The sequence below is a fragment of the Rattus rattus genome, chromosome 5 (assembly GCF_011064425.1).
Source record: "Rattus rattus isolate New Zealand chromosome 5, Rrattus_CSIRO_v1, whole genome shotgun sequence".
In the NCBI taxonomy this organism is placed as follows: domain Eukaryota; kingdom Metazoa; phylum Chordata; class Mammalia; order Rodentia; family Muridae; genus Rattus; species Rattus rattus.
Genome location: NC_046158.1, coordinates 36,269,212 through 36,289,979, shown reverse-complemented (window position 1 = coordinate 36,289,979; position 20,768 = coordinate 36,269,212). Strand labels below are relative to the sequence as shown.

Here is a 20,768-nt window from a genome sequence, read left to right as displayed (position 1 = left end):
ATACTAAGTCCATTTTTCAAAAACCTGTAAAAAAAAAAAATCTGATTTTGAGGAGACTACTTCATGTCAGGTTGACCTGAGTTTTGTTGCTGTTCTCCAGTAAGCCGTGAGAGAGAAGCAATAGGAATATGTGATGCCAGGGCCTCGATTGTCAGACTCTTCTCTGGTACTTGTATCACTAACGCAATTACTTTCTAGTTTCTTTACTGGTGTTAGAGTACTTGCCATTTGGGGAGGGTTCATCTCATGATAGTGAAGCCAGTGTAGCCTGTGAGTTCCCTTGAAGAGCTGCCGTGAGCTTTGTAAGCCGGTCATGACTACGCTTTTGTTACACAGTATCTCTGAAAGGTACCTCTTTGACTCCCGGCACTGCCTAGGGAACTGAGATTAATGCCAAATAAAGCTGTCAGTTATTTACCATTTTATAATAGGAACATAACATTATGAGAGCGAGCTCTGAGTGTTTTCATTCTACAACTCAAGGAGTTCCTTTGTGCGCCTCTTAGATATGTGTAACCATGTTGGAGTTGAGTGGGTTATTGCTGGAGACTGCCAGAAACACAATTTTAGGTATTAGATGAGGGATGCGGAGTTGAAGTCACTTAAGGTGCAGAGGACTTTCTAATCATCAGTTTCTTTCCTGTTATTATGGTATAATCTTAGATATAAGAATATATACCTTAGATGTAATCTGATATATCTTAGGTCATGCAATTTACAAAAAAATCTCTCTCTCTCTCTCTCTCTCTCTCTCTCTCTCTCTCATCCATCCATCTACCCATCTATCTTCTTGTTCTATAACCCAGGCTAACTTTGAACTTGCAATTTTCCTGTCTCTGCCTTCCAAGTATTCCCTCCTGTGTATAACATACCTAAGAAATTTGGTTTTTGTCTGGTCATACTGGTACTTGCCTCTGAGCTCAGTTTCAGGAGGCAGAAGAATGCACATGCATGCATGCACACATACACAATCCCCCCTCCAGTCTTTTGCGTTCAATGGCATGGTTCTAGCATGTGCTTAGCATCTAAAGGTCTTTCCACTGCAGCACAATGCAGCAGAGAACATTCCAGAGAGGCAGTAGAAGAGTGTTCACTTAGGTTCCTCTTCCTTCTAAGAAAGCTAATGATGCTGTTCTTAGGATCCAACCACTACCACCTCCTCATTTAATCTTGTTGTTGTTGTTGTTGTTGTTAGTTTTTTGAGACAGGGTTTCTTGTGTAGCCTTGAGTGTCCTGGAATTTGTTTTGTAGACCAAGCCGGCCTCGAACTCAAAGATTCACCTGCCTGGGCCTCCCAAGTGCTGGGACTAAAGGTGTGTGCCACCATGCCCAATCACTCATTTAATCTTAACTGCCTACCCAAATCCTTTCTCTGAATTCAGTTAACGGGGAGTGTGGTGACTAAACACATCACTAAGGAAAAATGATGATTTAGGATGAGCTGATGGACTCAGTCAGTAAAGTGCCTGCCGTACCAGCATGTGGACCCAAGTTTGATTCCTGACACCATAAAAATGGTGGCTTATGCTTGTAAATCACAGTGCTGGAGGGTCAGAGATGGTTGTATGCCTGGACTCAGGGATCACATAGTGTATATTCATGGGTGAGCCCAGGTCTCAGTCAGAGACTCAATGTCACAAAACAAGGTGCATGGCTCCTGAAGAATGACACCCAGGGTTGGCCTCTAGTCATTGCAACTGCCTGCACACAATTGCACACACACAAACACTTGAATACACACCTGAGCATATACACACATGCACACATAGGCACACTCTCCACAGGTGTAAGCATGTTGGCACATTGGCACAACCATGGAGGAGCTGTACCATGTTCTTAACTTTGCTCTTCAGGAAATTGCTCCCAGTCAGACTCTCATTAGATTCCTGATACCTGCAGGAATTACTTCAAGTAGCAAGACTCAAACTCAGAGACCTGAGCTTCTGCCAACATAGTTCTAGGTCAACACCAACTTGAAATTTCTCTCATTCATCTTACTTTGTCTCCATGACCATTTGCTATCCTGTAAGTTGGCCTAATTTCTTCTTCTGGAAATATCTCCATCTTAATTGTGTCTAGCCTCTTGAAATTCTAGCCATTTTAAATTCAAAGTTAATGTAGAAATGCTGTGTTTTGCAGGAGATGCGGTGTAAGAGATTGTTTTCCTCTTGGACTGTAGGATGGTCCAGGCTCTACCTCTAAACCTTTAAAAGAGAAGTGAGGGCTCAGACACTGTGGCCTTGAACTATTCAATTTCTTATCTTTAACATCCTATTAGAATAGTGATCTTGGGCCTCTCAGTCTTTGGTCCTGCTCAGTAGGGTAGAATAGAATTCAAACCCATAGTTTTTCGGAGTGCTTTGTATTCAACTTTATTCTCTTTATTCTCCTATTGAGTTCTCCATTAGGAGGGTGGACTCCGAGACACAGGCAGTAGAGGTCATTGGCCAGAGGGAAATCTTAAGACCTATGAAGGTTTGTTTAGATCCACAGCAAGGGAGTATTCAAGCGTGCTAAAAAACCAAGGTGTTACAAGTCGGGCTTCCTTGCAGGGTCCCAGGTGGCATTTGAAGATGGTTTGTCTGACTTCCTGTCCCCCTGTGTTAATTTTGTGTCTGACTTACATTTCCATTTTCCTCCCACAGTTATACAATGGTCGATGGAGCAATGATCCTTTCTGTGCTAATGATGATGGCTCTCCCTTCCCCGAGTATGGAAGGTACGTGCCACACAGCTGTTTGGTTAGGATAATGAACTGTGTATTGTTTGGCTTACTGTAAAACATTTGGTCCTTAATCCTGTCAGACTTAACACACCCTTCGTATAATAAATGTCTGGCAGTGTCCCTCGGCTGCTTTAATGTGCGGTTCTGATACATACTGCACCTTGATTTATGTGTGTGCGCGTGCCTGCAGTTTTTAAAGATGCCATTTAATACCCTACCAGAAATAAAGATGGCGGTGAAATAGACAGTGGTGCACTTAATAATAAAGTAGTATGTGCAAGCAAATGCACTCTAGGCCGCCAGCCTCGCCCCAGCACATTAGATATTATGAAGTATGGTTCTCTCTGTTATCTGTGTATTTTCTTTCCACTCTTGTGGATGCGCATGGTCAATGCGATCAAAATGTTAATGGGAAGTTGCAGGATAAAGAGTTCCCAAGTCTTCAGTAACTATCAGAATATATTTATACAACCTAGCATTGTGTTTAATCTGTCGTATCATTTCCTATTCCTGATTTTATAGAATTTATTTCTTTATGGTATGTGTGTGCGTACACATGCGTGTGAGCCTGAAGTGGCAGGTGTGGAAGGCATAGGACAGCTTTGGAGTCAGTTCTCTCTGTCCACCCAGAGGTTCTGTGGACTGGGCTCAGGCTTTTCAGTGAGCGCCTTCAGCCACTGAGCTTTGCTAGTCCTTACTGTGACTGTTGTAAACGAAACATCATAGAGTGTAGGGGGGACAAGTAGTATGCTTAGATTTTGATGCTATCCACACTTCTGGGTGTGGTGTCAGGGAAAGGAGGGTACTCTAGCATTTCATGCACTTGTGTGCATTCAGTTGCCTACCCCAAAACCAGGCTGTGTATTGTTATATTGAATATATATATGTATGTATATACATACACACACACACACACACACACACACATATATATATATATGATGTGTTCTATCTTCAATGACAACATTTTCTGAATAATGAAGAATTTTGTTAGAATGTCAACAAATCAGGGACGTGTGGCCCTTTGGCACTTTAGTCTATCTGCAGCAAAACCACAGTGTGTTCAAGGCCCAGTGCTGTGGCAGGGCCGGTTCTAGCCAGAGGTCTTCTGATTCTTGAGGGCTTGCCTTCCAAGAAGTTTGTTGGAGCCCTGTCCTTTCTTTCACACCCAGTCGGGAGGTAAATGGTCTTCCTCTGCTTCCTGGTCCTAATATAATGTCCTGTGTATTGTGTTCATGTTTAGCAAAACTCCAGTGGCATTTGTCCATGGGCTATAACCTCCACAACTGTCGCCCCTAACAGCGCTTTTCTGTTATTAATTTGATTACTTCAGGTATTGTTATAGTCATAGAAAGTTGGCCAGCCCACCTCCTGTTTATACAGTAATTTTATCTGGGGGAAGTTCAATATACATCAGGACATAGATGCCATACTTCGTGTTTTTATGTATAACAGATTTAATTTTGCAAGTTGTTTAGGTAAATGAATGAGTTGAGCCACAATCAGAGCTTAGCAGAGGAAAACAGCTATGGAGGCACCAGCATATGACCTCAGCGGTTAGGTGCAGAGAGGAGGATGGGAAGCTGGAGTTAACATTGAGCACATAGTAAATTTGAGAAGAAGCTAGGCTATAGAAAACTGTCTCACAACAACATGCTTGCTATGACGAGGGCTGTGCATTTATCTTTGCCTGTTTGGGCTGCTGTCACCAAATGCCTCAGACTGGATGTCCTATAAGTAGTCTACATTTATTTCTTATAGTTCTCAGTCTGGGAAGGGCAAGTTCAAGGTGCTGGGTGGGAGATTCACTGTCTGTTTAGGACTTGTCACTCAGAGGTGGCACTTTTTCACTGTGTCCAATGGTAGGAAGACTAGCTATCTCTTTTATGAGGCCACTGTCCTAGTTTCATTTCTGTTGCTGTGATAAAATACCTTGACAAAAGCAGCCTTAAAGTAGGAAAGGGTTTATATCCATGTGCAATTCTAGGTTAAAGTTCACCACAATAGGGGGAGGTGAAGACAGCTGGTTACGTCACCTTCAACGTCAAGAGCATTGAGAAATGAGTGTATGCATGCTCCCTTGCTTTCTTGCCATATTCTGATTTATTTTTCTTTTACATAGTTCAGTTTTCCCTGTCTAGGGAATGGAGCTGCCCACAGTGGCCTGGGTCTTCCCACATCAGCTGACCTATTAAAACAGTTCCCCGACTGTCAGCCACATTCAGAGGTTAACCCAATGTAGACAATTCTTCATTGAGATTTTCTTCCTGGGTGACCAGATAGCCATCACAGATATACAATCATACAATGAGGGTCTTTGCTCACATTCTGTTGCTTGTCCTACCTTCTCCTTCTCTCACCACAGATTTTGAGGTGATATAAACATCTGTACACAACAGGAACCATTTTAGCTCATGGTATAACCAGGCATTTGTAAGTCATGAGCTTCTTTTATTGATTCCTTCTTTCCCTACCTTGTTCTAGAAAAGCTGATGACTCTCTAGACCTTTATGAAAGCCATGAAACAGCTGCAGAAAGGAAAAGAAAGAGTTAATGCTAATTCTGTGCAATTATATATCCTGCCTTTTCCTGTTGCTGTGTAAATATATTCCAACTACAAATCCTAAACTCTGCCCCAGAGTGCATTGGAAGATGTCTGTTTTATACAAGTGCTTAGAGCGATTCTCAGTCTTGTTACGATCAGGTGAGACATAAGGCTCATGCCCTTGTTGTAAGTTCTTTGGAGATAAAGGAATCTACCTTATGTAATTGATTAGCTTCCAAGAAGGCAAATAATTAATCTGGTCAGTGTGGCCTGGTCTGCAGAGAAGTCAGTGTTCAATGTCCTAGGAGTTACTTTGTTGCACTTTACACTTATGACTTTGTTGGATCCCTTCCTGTCCTATGCCTCCATCTGTCTGTCTGTCTGTCTGCTGTTTATTGATCTAGCTATCTCTATCATCTCTCCACCCCCCACCTCGTGTGCGTACGTGTGTGTGTCTCCATCCTCCCTCCTTCCCTTTCTCCCTGCGTTGTCCTCTTGGGAATCACAGATCCACTCCGTGCAGCTCTGGAATGTAGCCAAGAGTCCGGGAGATCTCTGAGTGTCCGATACAAGCTGGGTTTGCGGATAGTAAAAGCATGCATCTTACTTGATTCTTCTTGCTGTGAGAACATTTAGATTAGAAATGACTCAGGTGTCTCTCATTTCGTGTCTGTTGAACAGTGCTGCCCAGTCTGGCGATCTAGAGTCTGTCTAGACAGCTCTCAGCAATAAGTGTTATTAAAGACATTGCAATGCTCTGCTGGGCGTGCCAGGAGGTGCCCTAGAGGATCCTGTCCTGCTAGTGCTGAAGGCATTCATAGGAGGAAGTGGCCTCTTGTTAAATAAAGCTGGAAGAATTGGTTGCGTTACCGTTGCTTTTCAGCTGCTCGTTTCTGGGGACCCCTTTTCTTGGTCCCCCTTTAAAATTTCTTACTTAATGCTTTAATGCTTATTACTAAAAAAAAGTCTTAAGAATATTGGAGACTTAAGTCGTCTCCAAATTCTTCCTCCCCATATGCTACTAAGCAGTGCTTTTTGGTTCCAGTTGAAATCAGGGATTGACCAGCGAGAGAGGCAAGATGGCAGAGAAAGGGGAAGCAGAAGAGGGGTAGAATTGGAGCGAGCCAGGAGGGGGAAGAAGAATGGGGAAAGAGGGAGGGAAGGAAGGGAGAGAGGGGGAAGGTAGCAGGGAGGGAAGAAGGGCACTCGTGCAGAGTAGCCTCTCTTGATTCTGTCTTCTTTTCCCCTGCTTCTAGCACTTAGGCTGTGCAGAGTCCAGCAAATGACCTCTTTATTTTTAATATTTGTGAAATGTGTACAACTTAGATCATACTACTTAGGGTTTTCTGTAAGTTCTATTTTAACTCTCATGGTTTCTGAACTCCGTGCACATACATTCCCATTTCCCCACATTTCTTTCTGTTTTACTGGCATTGCATACATAGTGATAGGTTTTACGCCAACCCCTCCATGTAAGGATAGTGTGTACTCTGACCATGTTTTCCTCCTGTCTCCCTTTTCTTCCCCGTCCCATTCCTCCCCCAGACAGGCAAATGCTTGAGCACTGGAAACAGGTAATAAAAGCTGTTGTTCTGAGCTGACAGGGAAATGGGATTGCCATTGAGATTTTCCTATTTAAACACTACCACTGCTACAGTGCTTAGAGATACTGACCGGAGTGTGGGATACTACTCTTCCCCCACCACATTCTAACCCTAACGTGGACTGTTCTTGTCACAGTCATGGCTGGCTTGGGTGTTGGTCACTTCTTTTCTCCTTGTGACTTAACTTTGTTACCTGCCAGTGGCATATTCTATAAAAGGCACATTTCACACACACACACACACACACACACACACACACACTCGGAGTTTAAAAACAAGAGAAAACGGCTTGGAATACATCCAACATTTGTAAAGTTAAATTTAGTTATAAAATACTTAAGAAAAGAAATAAAATATTAGGAAAGATAATAAAAAAAATCTGTCGTCGAGCTTTGTAGATTACAAATTGAAAAGAAAATAGACTCCCCTCTAATAATATATACTGAGCAGTAGAAGCCAGCAATAACTATGTCTGTCGTATGTGAGTCCTCACAACATTCTTATGGCACACATAAAAGTCACAGGCATTTGTTGTAGCAGATTTTCATGTATAGACCCAGGCTGTGACACAAACAAAGGCCACGTGGTGGCATGCCCCTGCGCTCCTCCTCAAGAGACTGAGGTGCGAAGACAGCTTGAGCCCAAGAGTTCAAGGTCAGCCAGGACAATACAGGGAGACATGGCTACAGTCAAGCCAGCAAACGAAGATGGAAGAGGACGGGTCAGTCGGCTTGGGAGGAATTTGAGTCAGAACAGCTGAGCTGATCAGCCAGCCAGAGCTAGGAAGGGGCGAGCTTATTCAGCAGTAAGTCCCGGGGCTGAAAATGTTCTAGTCCTAGATAAGATTGGACAGAGGTTAGAAGCCTCCAGGACCAGGCCTTGGTTAGCAGACAGGTGATAAGCTTTGGAGACGGCGGTTAGTACAGGAAAATAAAAGTTACCGTTACAGTTCAAATACACGAACACAGCATCCAGTACTAGTAAGTAGGTACAATTGTCACGAGCCAACTTTTCTCTTTCTGTTTTTAAAAATGGTTTTATATTTCCTATCTCACCCCTTCCACCATGATGCTGGAGACCAAGTGCTTATGTTTCTTAGACGTTGATTAAAGATTGTGTTAACGTTTTGCTAATAGGTTGAAAGCAGTGGCTGAGGTTGCATTTGAATGCATGTTAAAGTGTTCTCCAAGTTCGGTCAGGAGGGTGCAGAATGAAAAGATTCCTTTTCCCATCCAAATATGGAGGGTAAGAGAATGCTGTTTCTTACAGCTACCTTTTGACAGTTAGAGGTGACATGGATTGGGTAATTAGTATGTTCCAGTTATTGAGTTCATCGCTTTATATTATTATTTATATAATATTACATATATTGTTTATATATATTATTATTATTATTTATTTTTCATAACCCTACCCCACTAAGAGGATTTTTTTTCTTTTTTAGGCTGTGCCTTTAGATTAGTTAAAGCTCCTGATGTTACACAGCCAACACAGGTGTAATATGAGAAATGGTGTCCGTGAGCTTCCACTATTAATCTCCTTCAAAATTTTGCTATTATTTATCCGTTTGTTTGTTTTGCTGAAAGTTAGTGGCACCCGTGCACATCCATTTCCTTCTATGGTGCATGCTGGGATTCAGCCCAGTGCAGTTTGTTGGAGAGGGTAAGAAGAGGGCCTGAGACGGCCAATGATGAGGCCCTTTCACCTGTGCTTGTGATTTCCAGGTCTCTTGTCCTACGGGGAATCATCTCTCATTTTCATTATCCCTACAACTCTAGCTGCAGGGAGAGTTTTGTTTGCTCTCACAGAGAAGAGCACTCGAGTTCTAATTACCTGTATATTCTTGCCTTTCCTTTCCACTAATAAGACTAATCACGCTCAAACGTTGCTATTATACCACCAGGGAGAAGGCGGAGTCTCCGACCAAAGTCCCTCCTCTGTCCCCGTGTGCGTTTGCAGGTGGAAACCATGATACAAAGACTGAACTGGTGCACTGCTTTTTTTTTTTTTTTTTTTTGGAAGTATTTCAAAGCGGAGACAACCCCCAGTTTATTGACTTGATGAACCACAGTGAGATTTGAAGACAGCAAGGAAGTCCGGACTTAGGCCCGGTTTTGTTACAGATTTTGGCCCTAAATTATTTTCTGTGTTGACTGGATTGTGGACTTTCCAGACCATCACCACTCAGACTTTCCAGCCCAATTACCCAATGGAGGAGGGAAGGGATAAGTTCAATAGACTTTTTGTTAGGGTCCACAAAGGTGCCCCTCTTTGCCCGTGGGGGGAAGAATAGAATGAACCTTTCTTTGAGTTTCTCGTTACTGAGGCTTCAGGAAGTTCTTGAAGGGGTGAATGAGTGTAAAAGAAACGTCTCAGTATTGAGTCTGTTGCTCCCATTTCTTGTTACTGTCGATTTATCCCTTTTGTTCAGACCAAAGTCTTTCGATTTACCATATTATCAAGTTAGTTTATTAAAGGAAAGACGGGAGATGCACTGTGCCCTTTGGCATGAGCGGGACCTAAACAGGACCTTGGATGAAGCTGAACACCCTCCCAAAGTTGCTTCCGTTTTTTTGTTTGTTTGTTTTGTTTCGCTTTATCAAGTTTTCTTTTGTAACAAAGTGTCTATGAACTGCTGCCAGGGCGAGCAGCTTCACAAAGGTTTCTTTCAGGCGCTCTTCTTTTTTTGGGAAATGTTTGCCTCTACCATGAACTACAGCCACGTCCACTAATTTAAATGGACTCTTTAAGAGCAAAGTGGGTAGGACTCACCAAAAGGAAAGATCGAGTAAATTCACAAATGGAACAGTGTGCAGGCAGATGAGGCGATTTTGCTTGTGGTCAACCGAGGTATATAGGGCAAGGGCCTCCAACACTTCTCTCTTCTGTGAAGGTGGCCTCTAACGTGTGAGAGGCCATTTTCTCTATAGAAAAACCCATGACACAGGACACAGGAGGCCTGTTGGGTGTCATGTCTGCAACTTTCACTTTTGAGGGAGGAAAATGTACTGTGAAAAAAAATTTAGAAATTAATTTGCAACTCTCAAAGCGCTGCTAACTGCCCTCCGGAAGTCCCCCTGTAGCCTGGGCTGACCCCCAGGCAAGCCTGCACAGATAATGATTATTCCTAATAGTGGTAATTATCCACAACTCAAGCCATTCCAAGATCGTGTGAGACACAAGGCCTTGTGCTTTTCCTAATTCTCACTATGACTCATGACAAGAAACACTTGGGGTAGGACCCAGGGCAAGCACAAAGACCCACATATCTGAAAAGACGGCATCCTAAAACAGCAATTGCTTTTATTCCTCTCCCTTCTTAATTCAACACATTATTTTTTTCACAGAAAAACAAAACAAAAAACAAAAGAAGTCTAGCTTGTCTTTGCTACTGATTAAAACATTAGCTTTATAGGGAAAAGCCCAATGGGCTCCCTAAAAGTTCTCTGTCAGGAAGTTCTGCTGAACTTTGGGAGGAAGCTTTGACTCCCAATCTTAGCACTGAAGCTGTTCTAGAATCATCTTGTCTGCCTGTCTTTCTTTTCTTCCTTCTTCCTTCTTTCTTTCTTTCTTTTCTTTCTTCTTCTTCTTCTTCTTCTTCTTCTTCTTCTTCTTCTTCTTCTTCTTCTCTCCTCCTTCTTCCTCCTCCTCCTCCTCCTCCTCCTCCTCCTCCTCCTCCTCCTCCTTCTTCTTCTTCTTCTTCTTCTTCTTCTTCTTCTTCTTCTTCTTCTTCTTCTTCTTCACTGTCTTTCTATCTCTCTATTTCTACAATTTCCTCCTCTTGCTCCAAGCCAGTTGACTTGACAGAAGAGGGAAGTTTATATTTACACCTTTTCAGTCTGGGTCACAACCCTGGGACAGCTGTGGCCTGATTCTAATCAGCTGAGTCTAAGCCCAGGAGGAGAATCTAACGTTGCAGATAAGGCTCCTGTGGGTTGGTGTAGAACATGAACTTGCCAGGATATGTGTATTTGGGGGGGTGTGAGAGGGAGAAAAGGAACAGGACTAAGACAGGGAGATGGTTCTCTTGGGAATGTGGTGATGAAATTCACCTTAAACAACGGCTGCTCTCCTGTAGCTTTTATTCGAATGGTAGTTTTGGTGGGAGAGGCAGTAGAAATGGCCTCTTTCCTCTTCTCTTGTTTTGTCTTCTGAGTTCTGGTTCCTACTCTAGGACAAATTGCAAACCATGGAAACCCACCGATCTAATCAGACAAGTTATGAAGAACAGAAATTGACAACAATCCACAGTTGGGTTTTGGCTTTGCCTTATGAAATGTAAGGGTCTGAGAATACCCCTGTATCATTTCTAGTCATGGCTCCCTTTCCCTTGACTTCATAAACGCACAGGTTCAGTTTTGCAAGTTAGGACAGTGCTTGATGGTCTGATGGCGTCAGTTAAAATGGATCTGAAGGGAAGGCTCTTGGCCGGGTATAGGAATCAGCAAAGAGACACAGCCAGTCGTCATCGCTGGGCCATCTTTCTTTGTGTTGTGCAACTGTGTGAGTATCTCACTTTTCTGTGTTCTCTATCATACTGCACAACAGAGGCAGACCCCACTTGCATCTTGTTAGTGCAAGGAAATACATGAAGCAAGTTGTTCACAGAGTAAGCTTTAGACCGAGGGGCTGAGAGTTGGTCGTGCTCACTGTGTTATCTCTAGTGCCTAAGACATTGGCTCATCCAATGTGGTGGTTTGAATAGGAATGTCCCCCATAGGCTCATATACTTGAATGCTTAGTCACCAGGGAGTGGCAGTTATTTGAGAAGGATTAGGAGGTGTGGCCTTGTTGGAGGAAGTGTGTCACTGGGAGATTTTAAGATTCCAAAAGCCCAGGTCAGGTCTAATCTCTCTCTTTTCCTACATCTCTAGATAAGGATGTAACTCTCAGCTACTGTTCCTGCACAGTGAGTGCCACCATGCTCCTGCCATGCCCTTGACATAGTGATGCTGGGACTATGTAAACAAGCCCCCAATTAAACTCTTTCTTTTATAAGAGATGCCTTGGTCATGGCAGACCAGAAATAGAACAGTGACCAAGACATCTAGCATTAGTGATCAGAAAATATTTAACAAGCAAATGAAAAATGTTGTCTGTCTCTCTGTCTCTCTATCTCTGTCTGTCTGTCTGTCTGTCTCTCTCTCTCTCTCTCTCTCTCTCTCTCTCTCTCACACACACACACACACACACACACACACACACACACACATTATTTATTTTGAATTTAGAACAAGAGTTGTTTAAGAGCCGTCAGTCAGTGAGTTACCGGTGAACATCAGCTGTGAACACAGCCGCACCTGTTATGCCCATGTAAGAAGTGGATTCTGGTGTCCAGAAGTCACAACCCAGCTGTGTAAACCTTAGGTTAGAGCACAATCCTGGCACTCTCCTTACAGGAGGCTCTCACCTCAGAGGTTGGGGTCGGCAATTCAGGGAGGAAGTGCTGTTAGGACTAACAGGCATTGAGCCAGCAAGGAAGGCATTCAAGAATTTCTTAAGGCAGTAGATGAGTGGAGTCCGGAGAAGTGGGAGCACTGGGTAAGGGGTGGTAAGAATTGTGGGGAATGAGAGTCAGGAGAGGAATTTCCTCAGGATTGAGACTTTTAGATCCTCAAGAGTGCAGAACTCTGGGCCTAAGGTGATTGCCACTGAAGGCAGTGGTGAGTGACAGACTAGGTTGATGGGGCCATGGCAAGATGAGGAGAAGGAATAAGAAAAATAAATCCTTTTCTGGTTAATAAAAGTATTGATTTATTATTGTTTTGCATGTATGCGTGCATGTGTGTGCATGTGCCCTCACATGTCGTGGTGTGTGAATAGTGATCAGAGGACAGCTTTGTGCAGTAAGTTCCCTACTTCTGTGCCCAAGTAGCTTCCAGGGACTGTACTCCGGCCATCAGGTTTGCACGCTTGCCCACTGGTCTTGTGTCCCTTGCCGACTGCTGCAGTTTTGAAGCAAGCTGATCCACATGTGCTTTCAAAGGCATCCCAAGTAACACAACCAAGAAGGGGCAAGTGGAAAAACAAACAAACAAACAAACAAACAACAGACTTAAATTCACAAAGGAAAGCCCCATCACAGGTTGCTCATCAGTAATCAAACTACAATAGCTTAGCAATAATAATCTAATCATTCCACATCCAGTTTTCTTATGGAAACAAGTCTGGGTTGCTGACTTCCCTAGCAACTTTTACAGGACATTTAAACCCTTCTTAGCTGGCCCTTTGTTCCCAGGTTGCCATGGAGTATCAACAAGAGCGGCTCAGAATAACCCAGACAGTGAACTGAGAGGTACAGCTTGCTCAGTGGCATGCTGGCTGGCCAGGTTCCACTGTTTTCCTTGCTCTCATCTTGGGAGGAGCCACTGGGCAGCTGGTTCGCTTGGCAGCTGGGCAAGGTGCATGTCTGTTGGCTGCCTGGAGTTTGAAATACAACCAAGACTTGCCTCCCTTCCGAGCACGGCAGCTGATAGCATCTGAAAATGGTTCCCCAAGCACCTGTCCCTTTGTATGCTAGCACCTGGCCGGCTGCCATTTAGGACAATGTGGACTCACTTGGTAGACAGGTGAGGTGCCGAGCGGATTTTAATGGTTCGTAGGAAGATCTGGGGATTTTGGTCCTACGTAAAGAATGAGAAGAACAAAAACAAGCAAATAAAACAAAGAGGGAGAAATAAAAAGCGAGGGAACAAGCCAAACATTTTGAACAGGTTCCTGTTATACTTGGTGGGGTCTCAGTGAGCATCTATGTCAAGCATGATTCCGAAGCCTGCCTATCTGTCTGTGCTCAGCTAAATAGTGGTCTAATAGACTACAGTGTAAGTTTCTCTTAGAAGGAAAAACAGGCATAATTTCTGCTTTAGAAAGTGAAGCATTGAGTCAACTTGTTTATTTTATCTCATAACTGCCTTCATTTCCCAGTGATTGTCCGTGGATGGCTCCTGTGAGGCGTCTCCTTGTTAAGCCACTGTTTCTCAGGATTGCGGGCTTGTGCATTTACAGAGGGGAAGCACAGCGTGCTGAGCACTGTCTCTCCCTCTCAAACTCTTTCCGGTTCCTTCTGGGTTTTCATTTCTTTAGTGGGCTTAGCATGCCGTGGGGATGGAAGTGGGCTCCGCGAGGAAATACTTCTGAAGTGACGGGTGCAGTTAGAGCTACTATTTAAAAGTGACCCTTCATAGATACTTGGGTTATCTTTAGGCCGTCAGTGATCCTGTGGCTTCAAGAGCCAAAGGGAGCCTGCGGAAACTCTTGCCTCTTGTGTTTAGATATTCTTGCATCCCAGCCAGAGGCCTCGTGACACAGCTCAGATTTAGTGGTGTTCCTCTGCCGAGGTCCAAGATGATTGTAGAAGCTAGGAATGGCTCAGCAGGCTGCAGGGATGGACGTGGGAGGAATGAAGGAGCAGTCCATGCAAGCCATGTGAGAAAGGACTTCTTCCACATTGAGTGTAGGCACTTGGAACATACCTTTGCGTTAGGGCTAAAAGGGAGGCTCAAAATGGCCGGAACCCAACCTTCTCATGGCGTATAGTGTCTTTAGTCTATGAGTAATGAGCCAGTTTTCTCCAACATGTTGACTTTTTGTTTGTTTGTTTGTTTGTTTGTTTTGATCATTTACATTAGACTGACAGGGAGGGAGTTTCTGAGGTTGCAAATGTCGGCACGAATATGCACGAGGCACATACGTATGCAAACAGGAGCATGGGCTTCCGCTGCCGTGAGCTGTCAACGGGACTCTGAACTGTATCAGGACTTAGGAGTGAAGTGGGAAAATGGGCGGGCTGTAGAAGTAACAGTCATAGAAGTTTGGACTGTGCTCAAGTCCTTTCTCAATTTCTTAACTGTTAATTACTTTATCCCCATCTAGGGTAGATGAACGAAGTCTTGACTTCACTGTTTCCTTTGCTTCTCAGGGACAGCATAGGGTAGCGAGCAAGAGAAGAGCATTTACCAGTTTAAGACATTTTACCTTCACCGTTGGGCATTAGAGCAGCTCTCTCTAGGACTGTTGATAAGCAAACGGGAGCCCTGCACAATGCTGGAAGAGTTTATCTCTGGCTAAAATGTCCGTGAAGGGTAGAAGGATGGGGTAGAAATTTTCTGCGGTTTCTAGATCCCACATTGATGGTCCTGGAGGGGACCTGGCTCCTGAGTCCCCACCAAAGGCTAGAACAGGACACAGGAAAAGAGCTGCAAAGGTAGGCACTAGGACTTTCAGCCGCTTCTTCATTGGCTAGCCTGAGTGGAGAGGTTCTTGTTTAAAGGTTATCGTCAAACTGAAAATTTCAGTTTAGAACCAGGTGGGAAACCTCAGAGGCAAGCACAGAGAAAGGGGAGAAGCAGCAGGATTGGCTGGCCAAGCCGGCACCCCTCCCTGTACCACCACAGTGTCCAGGCTGCAATGGAGGAGTCCCCAGACTCCTGATCCCATCTCTTTCCAAAGCCAAAGAGAACAACTTCTCTGAACCATTCATAATTCACTGGGACCTGGGCCTTCTTCCTCCAGGCTCTGTCATGCTCCCTAAAGTGTAGTTTTGCTCAGACACTGGCACTGGCATGAGAACAACGGTGATATATTTGGCCCGTGAAGATAACTCTTCTAAATGCAATTCCCTTCAGGCCTGTGACCCTTTGTTCTGTGAAGCATTGCTTCAAGAGGCTTGAGGACAAAGTGAAGAGGTATCTTGTGTGTTTTTTTCCCCCAGGTTGGGGAGTTGCCTGGGTTGAATAAAGCCAAGCCTGTGCTGCTTTAAGAGGGTTGTAAGAAACACGGAAAAGCCTGACCAATATCGTGTATGGCCACTACCCATAATAATCCCTCCGACACTTGGACACAGGCTGAACTTCTGAAGGTGTAGCTGCTGCAATAGGCTTAGTGTGTGTGGATTATTTCAGGGACAAGGCGTCAGCCCAGGCACAAATTAAACAGATGGCACCTCCCTGCTACCCAACTTGGCTTCGGCAGTTCAATGTAGGATGACTTAGGGATTCCTCGTCCCCTGCAGCAAGGCACAGAGGGGAAAGTGGGAACTCACTCTTTCCTATTCCCTCCTAACTTACCACTGGAAAAAAGACCAGAGGCGAGTGTTCTCTGTGGGGGCAGCCAGGTGCCGTGTGGATCTCTTTAAACTGATTGGCCTTGAAGGCACTTACTGTGTGTTAATGACCTTGATCACAGGAGCATCCTAGCAGCCCAAGGTCCACAAAGCAGCCAGCCAAGTGAAGACCACCCGCGAAGCCCAGCTGTTTTATGAGAGCATTAAAGAGTTCCTTATTTAAGGAAACTCTTACCTTTTATTTCTGGCCTCTGGTAAACAAACAAGCTCACACACACACACACACACACACACACACACACACACACACACTCTTACGTTCTCATAGAAAGTACTGATTTTCCACACATCAGGAGCCCAAGCAGTGAACAGATGCGGTGATGTGATGGGCCCCCGCTAGGAAGAAATGATTTGCACGGACATGCCGGTAGGTGACTAAACTGTGCCTGAAGATCCGTGTTGACATTTGAAGACTTTATGGGCCCAGTCTGCTCTGAAAACACTTTCAGGTCTCTTCCTACCCCTGAACGTCTTCTGTGAATGGGAAATTCATGCTGAAAGCAAATGTCCACCGGCTTGGTGCTGCCAACTACGGAGGCTGCTGCTGGTAGCGGTGGGTTCCGTCCTCATGTTGTTGAGCATCAGAGCAAAGGGTTGTAGGAGCCATCGGTCCTGGAAAATTCAAGGGCTGGGCTCAAGCAGGCAAAGTGCGATCCTCTGAGTAGATTCAGCTGTCTGTGAGGGAGTAGCCATCCATATGGAAGAGGTCCATAAAGCAAGCGCCTGAGATTCTGTACCAGAAAGAAGCCTCCTGAGGACTCCCAGGTTCTGAAGAGGGCAGGGTAGAGAGCTGGATGAGTCAGACTATGTAGTCTGTCTTGCAAATAATGGAAGCCAGAGACCATCAGGCCTAAGCGGCTGCATGAATGGGCATGCCACTCACAGAGTTAGAGAACGCTCGGAGGAGGACATTTCCAGTAGCTGCATCCTGAGTTCACAGGTCTTGCTCGAACTTTCCTGTTGTTCTAGTCCATAGTCTTTTTTGACTATCTCTCTTCTCTCATAATTCTTGAAATGTATTTGTTTTTGTTTCTTGGCTTTACCACTTTACTAAGTATCAAAGTATCAGTATTTCTGGTTTTTTTTGTTGTTGTTGTTGGGTTTTTTTTTTGTTGTTGTTGAAGATGTTGTTGTCCTAAAGGACTATTTGGAGCATTTGGGCCCCCGGTGTATTTTGTCCCTGAATGTATGTAGCTTGCATTCTTGCCAGAGGATCAAGTGCCCTTCAGTAGGCATTCCGGATAGACCTTTGTGTTTCTGTCTGAGGAGCAGGCTTGCTGGCAATGAAACCTGGCATTGCAAAATCCTTCCTTAAGCCTTTGTTTAATGCCAGAGATCTCAAATGCTTGCAGATTCTGGAGAGGTGCCAAGCAGTGCTCCCAGATTAGGAGACGGGTGGAAGGACTCCCATAATCTATAAACCTAATATAAACTGCCATTTCAAATGAATGAATCGTTTGGACTGCTGGAAGGAAGCCAAGGATGTTTGGAGTTCCCTTTTTTAGCTTCTACAACTTCTGCACTATTGGGCTTTTGCAACCACCTTCTAATTACCGCGTTATTATTTGGGCCACTTCGAAGTAAACTCGTTAAGAACTCAGCCTGTCCCCTTTTGCTGACCCTTAGCATGGGGTCCTGCCTCATCTGTCTTGTATCAAAGGTCTTAATGGGAGATGTGGGCTTTCACGCACCCTATAGAATGAGAAATCTGTTTGTCGCACACCACCAGGTCCACAGAGACAGAGGCGCCTGCAGTACGGTGCCTCAGCTGCTGAAGTCCCAGGTCAGCACAAATGGGAATGATTTTACTACGGAGCACAAGATGGTCCTATTGCTCTGCCTCTTGCTTTACCAGTCTGGAGTCATCTCCTAGTAGGTGTGTCCAGATGGTGAGCCGAGCCTTGCCCAGAACAAGAAAAATCCTTTTATAAAGAGTTGGCTGCTGTGAACTCCTAGGGACTCCCAGCTTGTGCTACTGGCTTTGCAGAATGGCCTCCATCTTCCACCACCCTGGTGGTTCCTCCCTGGAAGAGGGGAAGCAACCAATCTCTGTGGTCAGAATTCTCCAGTCGGTTCCCAGCCAGCTCCAGCTGTGAGCATTTTCACACGGCCCTAGTTCTGGTGATACAAAGAGCAAAGAGCGAACTGAGCCAGCCATAACACTGAGTAATGCCGGGAGGTGCCTTCTAGAACAAACAATGTGGGTGAGCTGTGCAGAGGGAATACCTCTGGCATGACATTTAAATTACTGAATTATTTAAATGAATGTCAATTAGGCAGAGGAGGCTCGATGCCTTCTGCCAGGGCACTTCCTGGTTATTCACACAGGCAGGTGTGAAACTTTATTCACTTCTGATATCACACTTCCTGCTGGACCCTGGAGGAATGGCACAGGACACAGTTATCTACTTCTTGACGTCACCTGTATTGATATCAGGGTCTGAGAGGTTCAGAACTCACACATTCTTATGGGTAGCCTTTAAAGGTATCCCCTAGCCCAACACCCAACCCAAATAAAATATTACAGGCCCACACATGTTATAGTGAATGTTGAGTTTGACCAGACTGAAAAAGTGAGTCATGGGCACTTTGAGGCTTGCTGTATCTCTAAGAGTAGTAGATATTGAAACCTAAGCACGTTCTACCTTCTGCCTTCCTTTAAGCCTTTGCTGAGTTAGTAATTCTAATTCAGAAAATCACTTTGGCATCTCTTCAAACTAACCCAAGCTACCAGAAATTGTCATAGTGTGTGTGTATGTGTGTGTGTGTGTGTGTGTGTGTGTGTGTGTGTGTCTGTGTGTGTGTGTATCTCTGTGTGTGTGTGTGTGTATCTGTGTGTGTGTCTGTGTCTGTGTGTGTGAGTGTGTGTATGTGTGTGTGTCTGTGTGTGTGTGTGTGTGTGTCTGTGTGTGTCTGTATGTGTGTGTGTCTGTGTGTGTGTGTATGAGGGAACATCATTCTTAAATTATGAATTTAAGGTTTTCATTTATGTTTGTGTTTGTATAAAATAGGCACATAAAGGATTTGCTAATTCGTTTTATGGGAATGTACCAGTTAAGGAAATGAACTGTTGGGAGGACAGCATAAGGGAACCAGATTTGGGGAAGGTTTTGTATTCAATGCTGACTGGGCCTGGTTCCATATCAAAGATGGAGTTAATCGCTGTATCCCATTAATGACTATTCTCCCTTTGCCACTTTTCTATGTTCTGAGTGCAGAGAGCAAGGGGATGTAAACCACGGGTTTTGACATTCGAGTGACAAGAGTCACCAACAGAAAGGCAGTCCAGTCTGTAACTCTTATCTCTGCACAACTGTAAGAAGTATGTAGGTGGTCGAGGGAGACTTAATGAGGCTCTGCAGGAGTAAATACTGATTAGGGTTAATGCTGCTTCACGCCTGTGTACACTGCACAAGTGGGTTTAGAGAGTTGAATTTCACAACATGTTAGAGTCACTTGAGCCTTCTTGCTTCTGGTGAAATTCTTTAGGTCATAGTCCAAACATCTGTCAGACCCTCTATCTATTATCCTGTGGAAAGCAAGAGCCCTTGGGAAAGTGATGGTTTTTTTTCCTATGTCTATGGATATAGAGTTTAAGTGAGGCTGCAACTCTGAAACTCGCTCACACTAAAAACATACTGTAAGAACCACAAAGTGCGACTCTTCGGCGCCCTGGACCATACATTTGTGTGCGTTGGTTCACTTCTTTGTTTATTGGGATGCTGTAGATCAGTGGTTCTTACTCTGCGTTGTGGCCCCGTTGGGGGTTGAATGACCCCTTCATAAGGGTTGCTCGAGATCATTGGAAAACACAAATATTTACATTACAGTTTGTAACTGTAGCAAAATTATAGTTATGAAGTAGCAATGTCCCAGTTAGTGTTTCTGTCCTGTGAACTCTTATAAAGGAAAACATTTGATGGGGCTGGCTTACGGGTTCAGAGGTTTAGGGAGGAGAAAGTCAATGAGACACTAGACCTTTCTTAAGCTTCAAAGCCAAACCCCTAGGTGACACTTCTCCAACAAAGCCACATCTACTTCAGTAAGGCCACACCTCTTAATAGTGCCACTCCCTATGGGCCTATGGGGGCCATTTTTATTCAGATCACCACAAGCAACAAAAATAATGTTACGGTTTGGGGTGGGGCGTGTCACCACAACATGAGAAACTATATTAAAGGGCTGCAGTCTTCAGACGGTTGATAAGTATCGCTGTAGGTAAATCGGGGGTACTTCTCTCATGCATCGTGTGCTCCTCTGTGAGCTGTACCCCCATTCTCTGACCGTCCATTCTATAGGCTGGGCAATGAATGAGATCTTTACAGTTTGTTGTTATTTATGGTAGTTCGTATATGCAATACAGTGACTAGATGTATTTGGTTAGCCATTATCACGCTGTGAAATTGCCACTCTTTTATCTTATTTTCATTTACCTCTTCCTTACAGCACTAACTCTTCATTCCCCAACCCAGTATCAGCCAGATGTACTTCCCAGTACCCTAGGTATGTTATTGGATACATATGATTACAAATTATTTACAATGAACGTGTGTTTTGAATTTGCACCAGTTGCCTTATTTAAAATAAATAGTCATTTAACTCTCTTTCAGGCCACACACAAATCGAGGTGACGATATTAACTTCCTCCATAACTCCCCTCCCCCGTTCAGTTCCTTCCAAAGAGTGGTGACATGTTGGGCACGTGGCTGGCAGGTCTTAGCCCAGCTTGACTCTACTTAAGAGTGGCAAGCATGTCTAGACTCCCTAGAAATA

General features: G+C 44.3%; 1 protein-coding gene across 1 annotated transcript in view; it reads left to right on the top strand.

The window, feature by feature from the left end:
* The window catches only part of Acvr1 (activin A receptor type 1), a 69,568-nt gene that overhangs the window by 14,663 nt on the left and 34,137 nt on the right, over window positions 1-20,768 (top strand). The window contains exon 2 of the mRNA XM_032903323.1: window positions 2,646-2,719. Coding sequence (XP_032759214.1) covers window positions 2,653-2,719 — 67 coding nt within the window. The 5' untranslated portion in view covers window positions 2,646-2,652. The remainder of the gene's footprint in view (window positions 1-2,645; window positions 2,720-20,768) is intronic.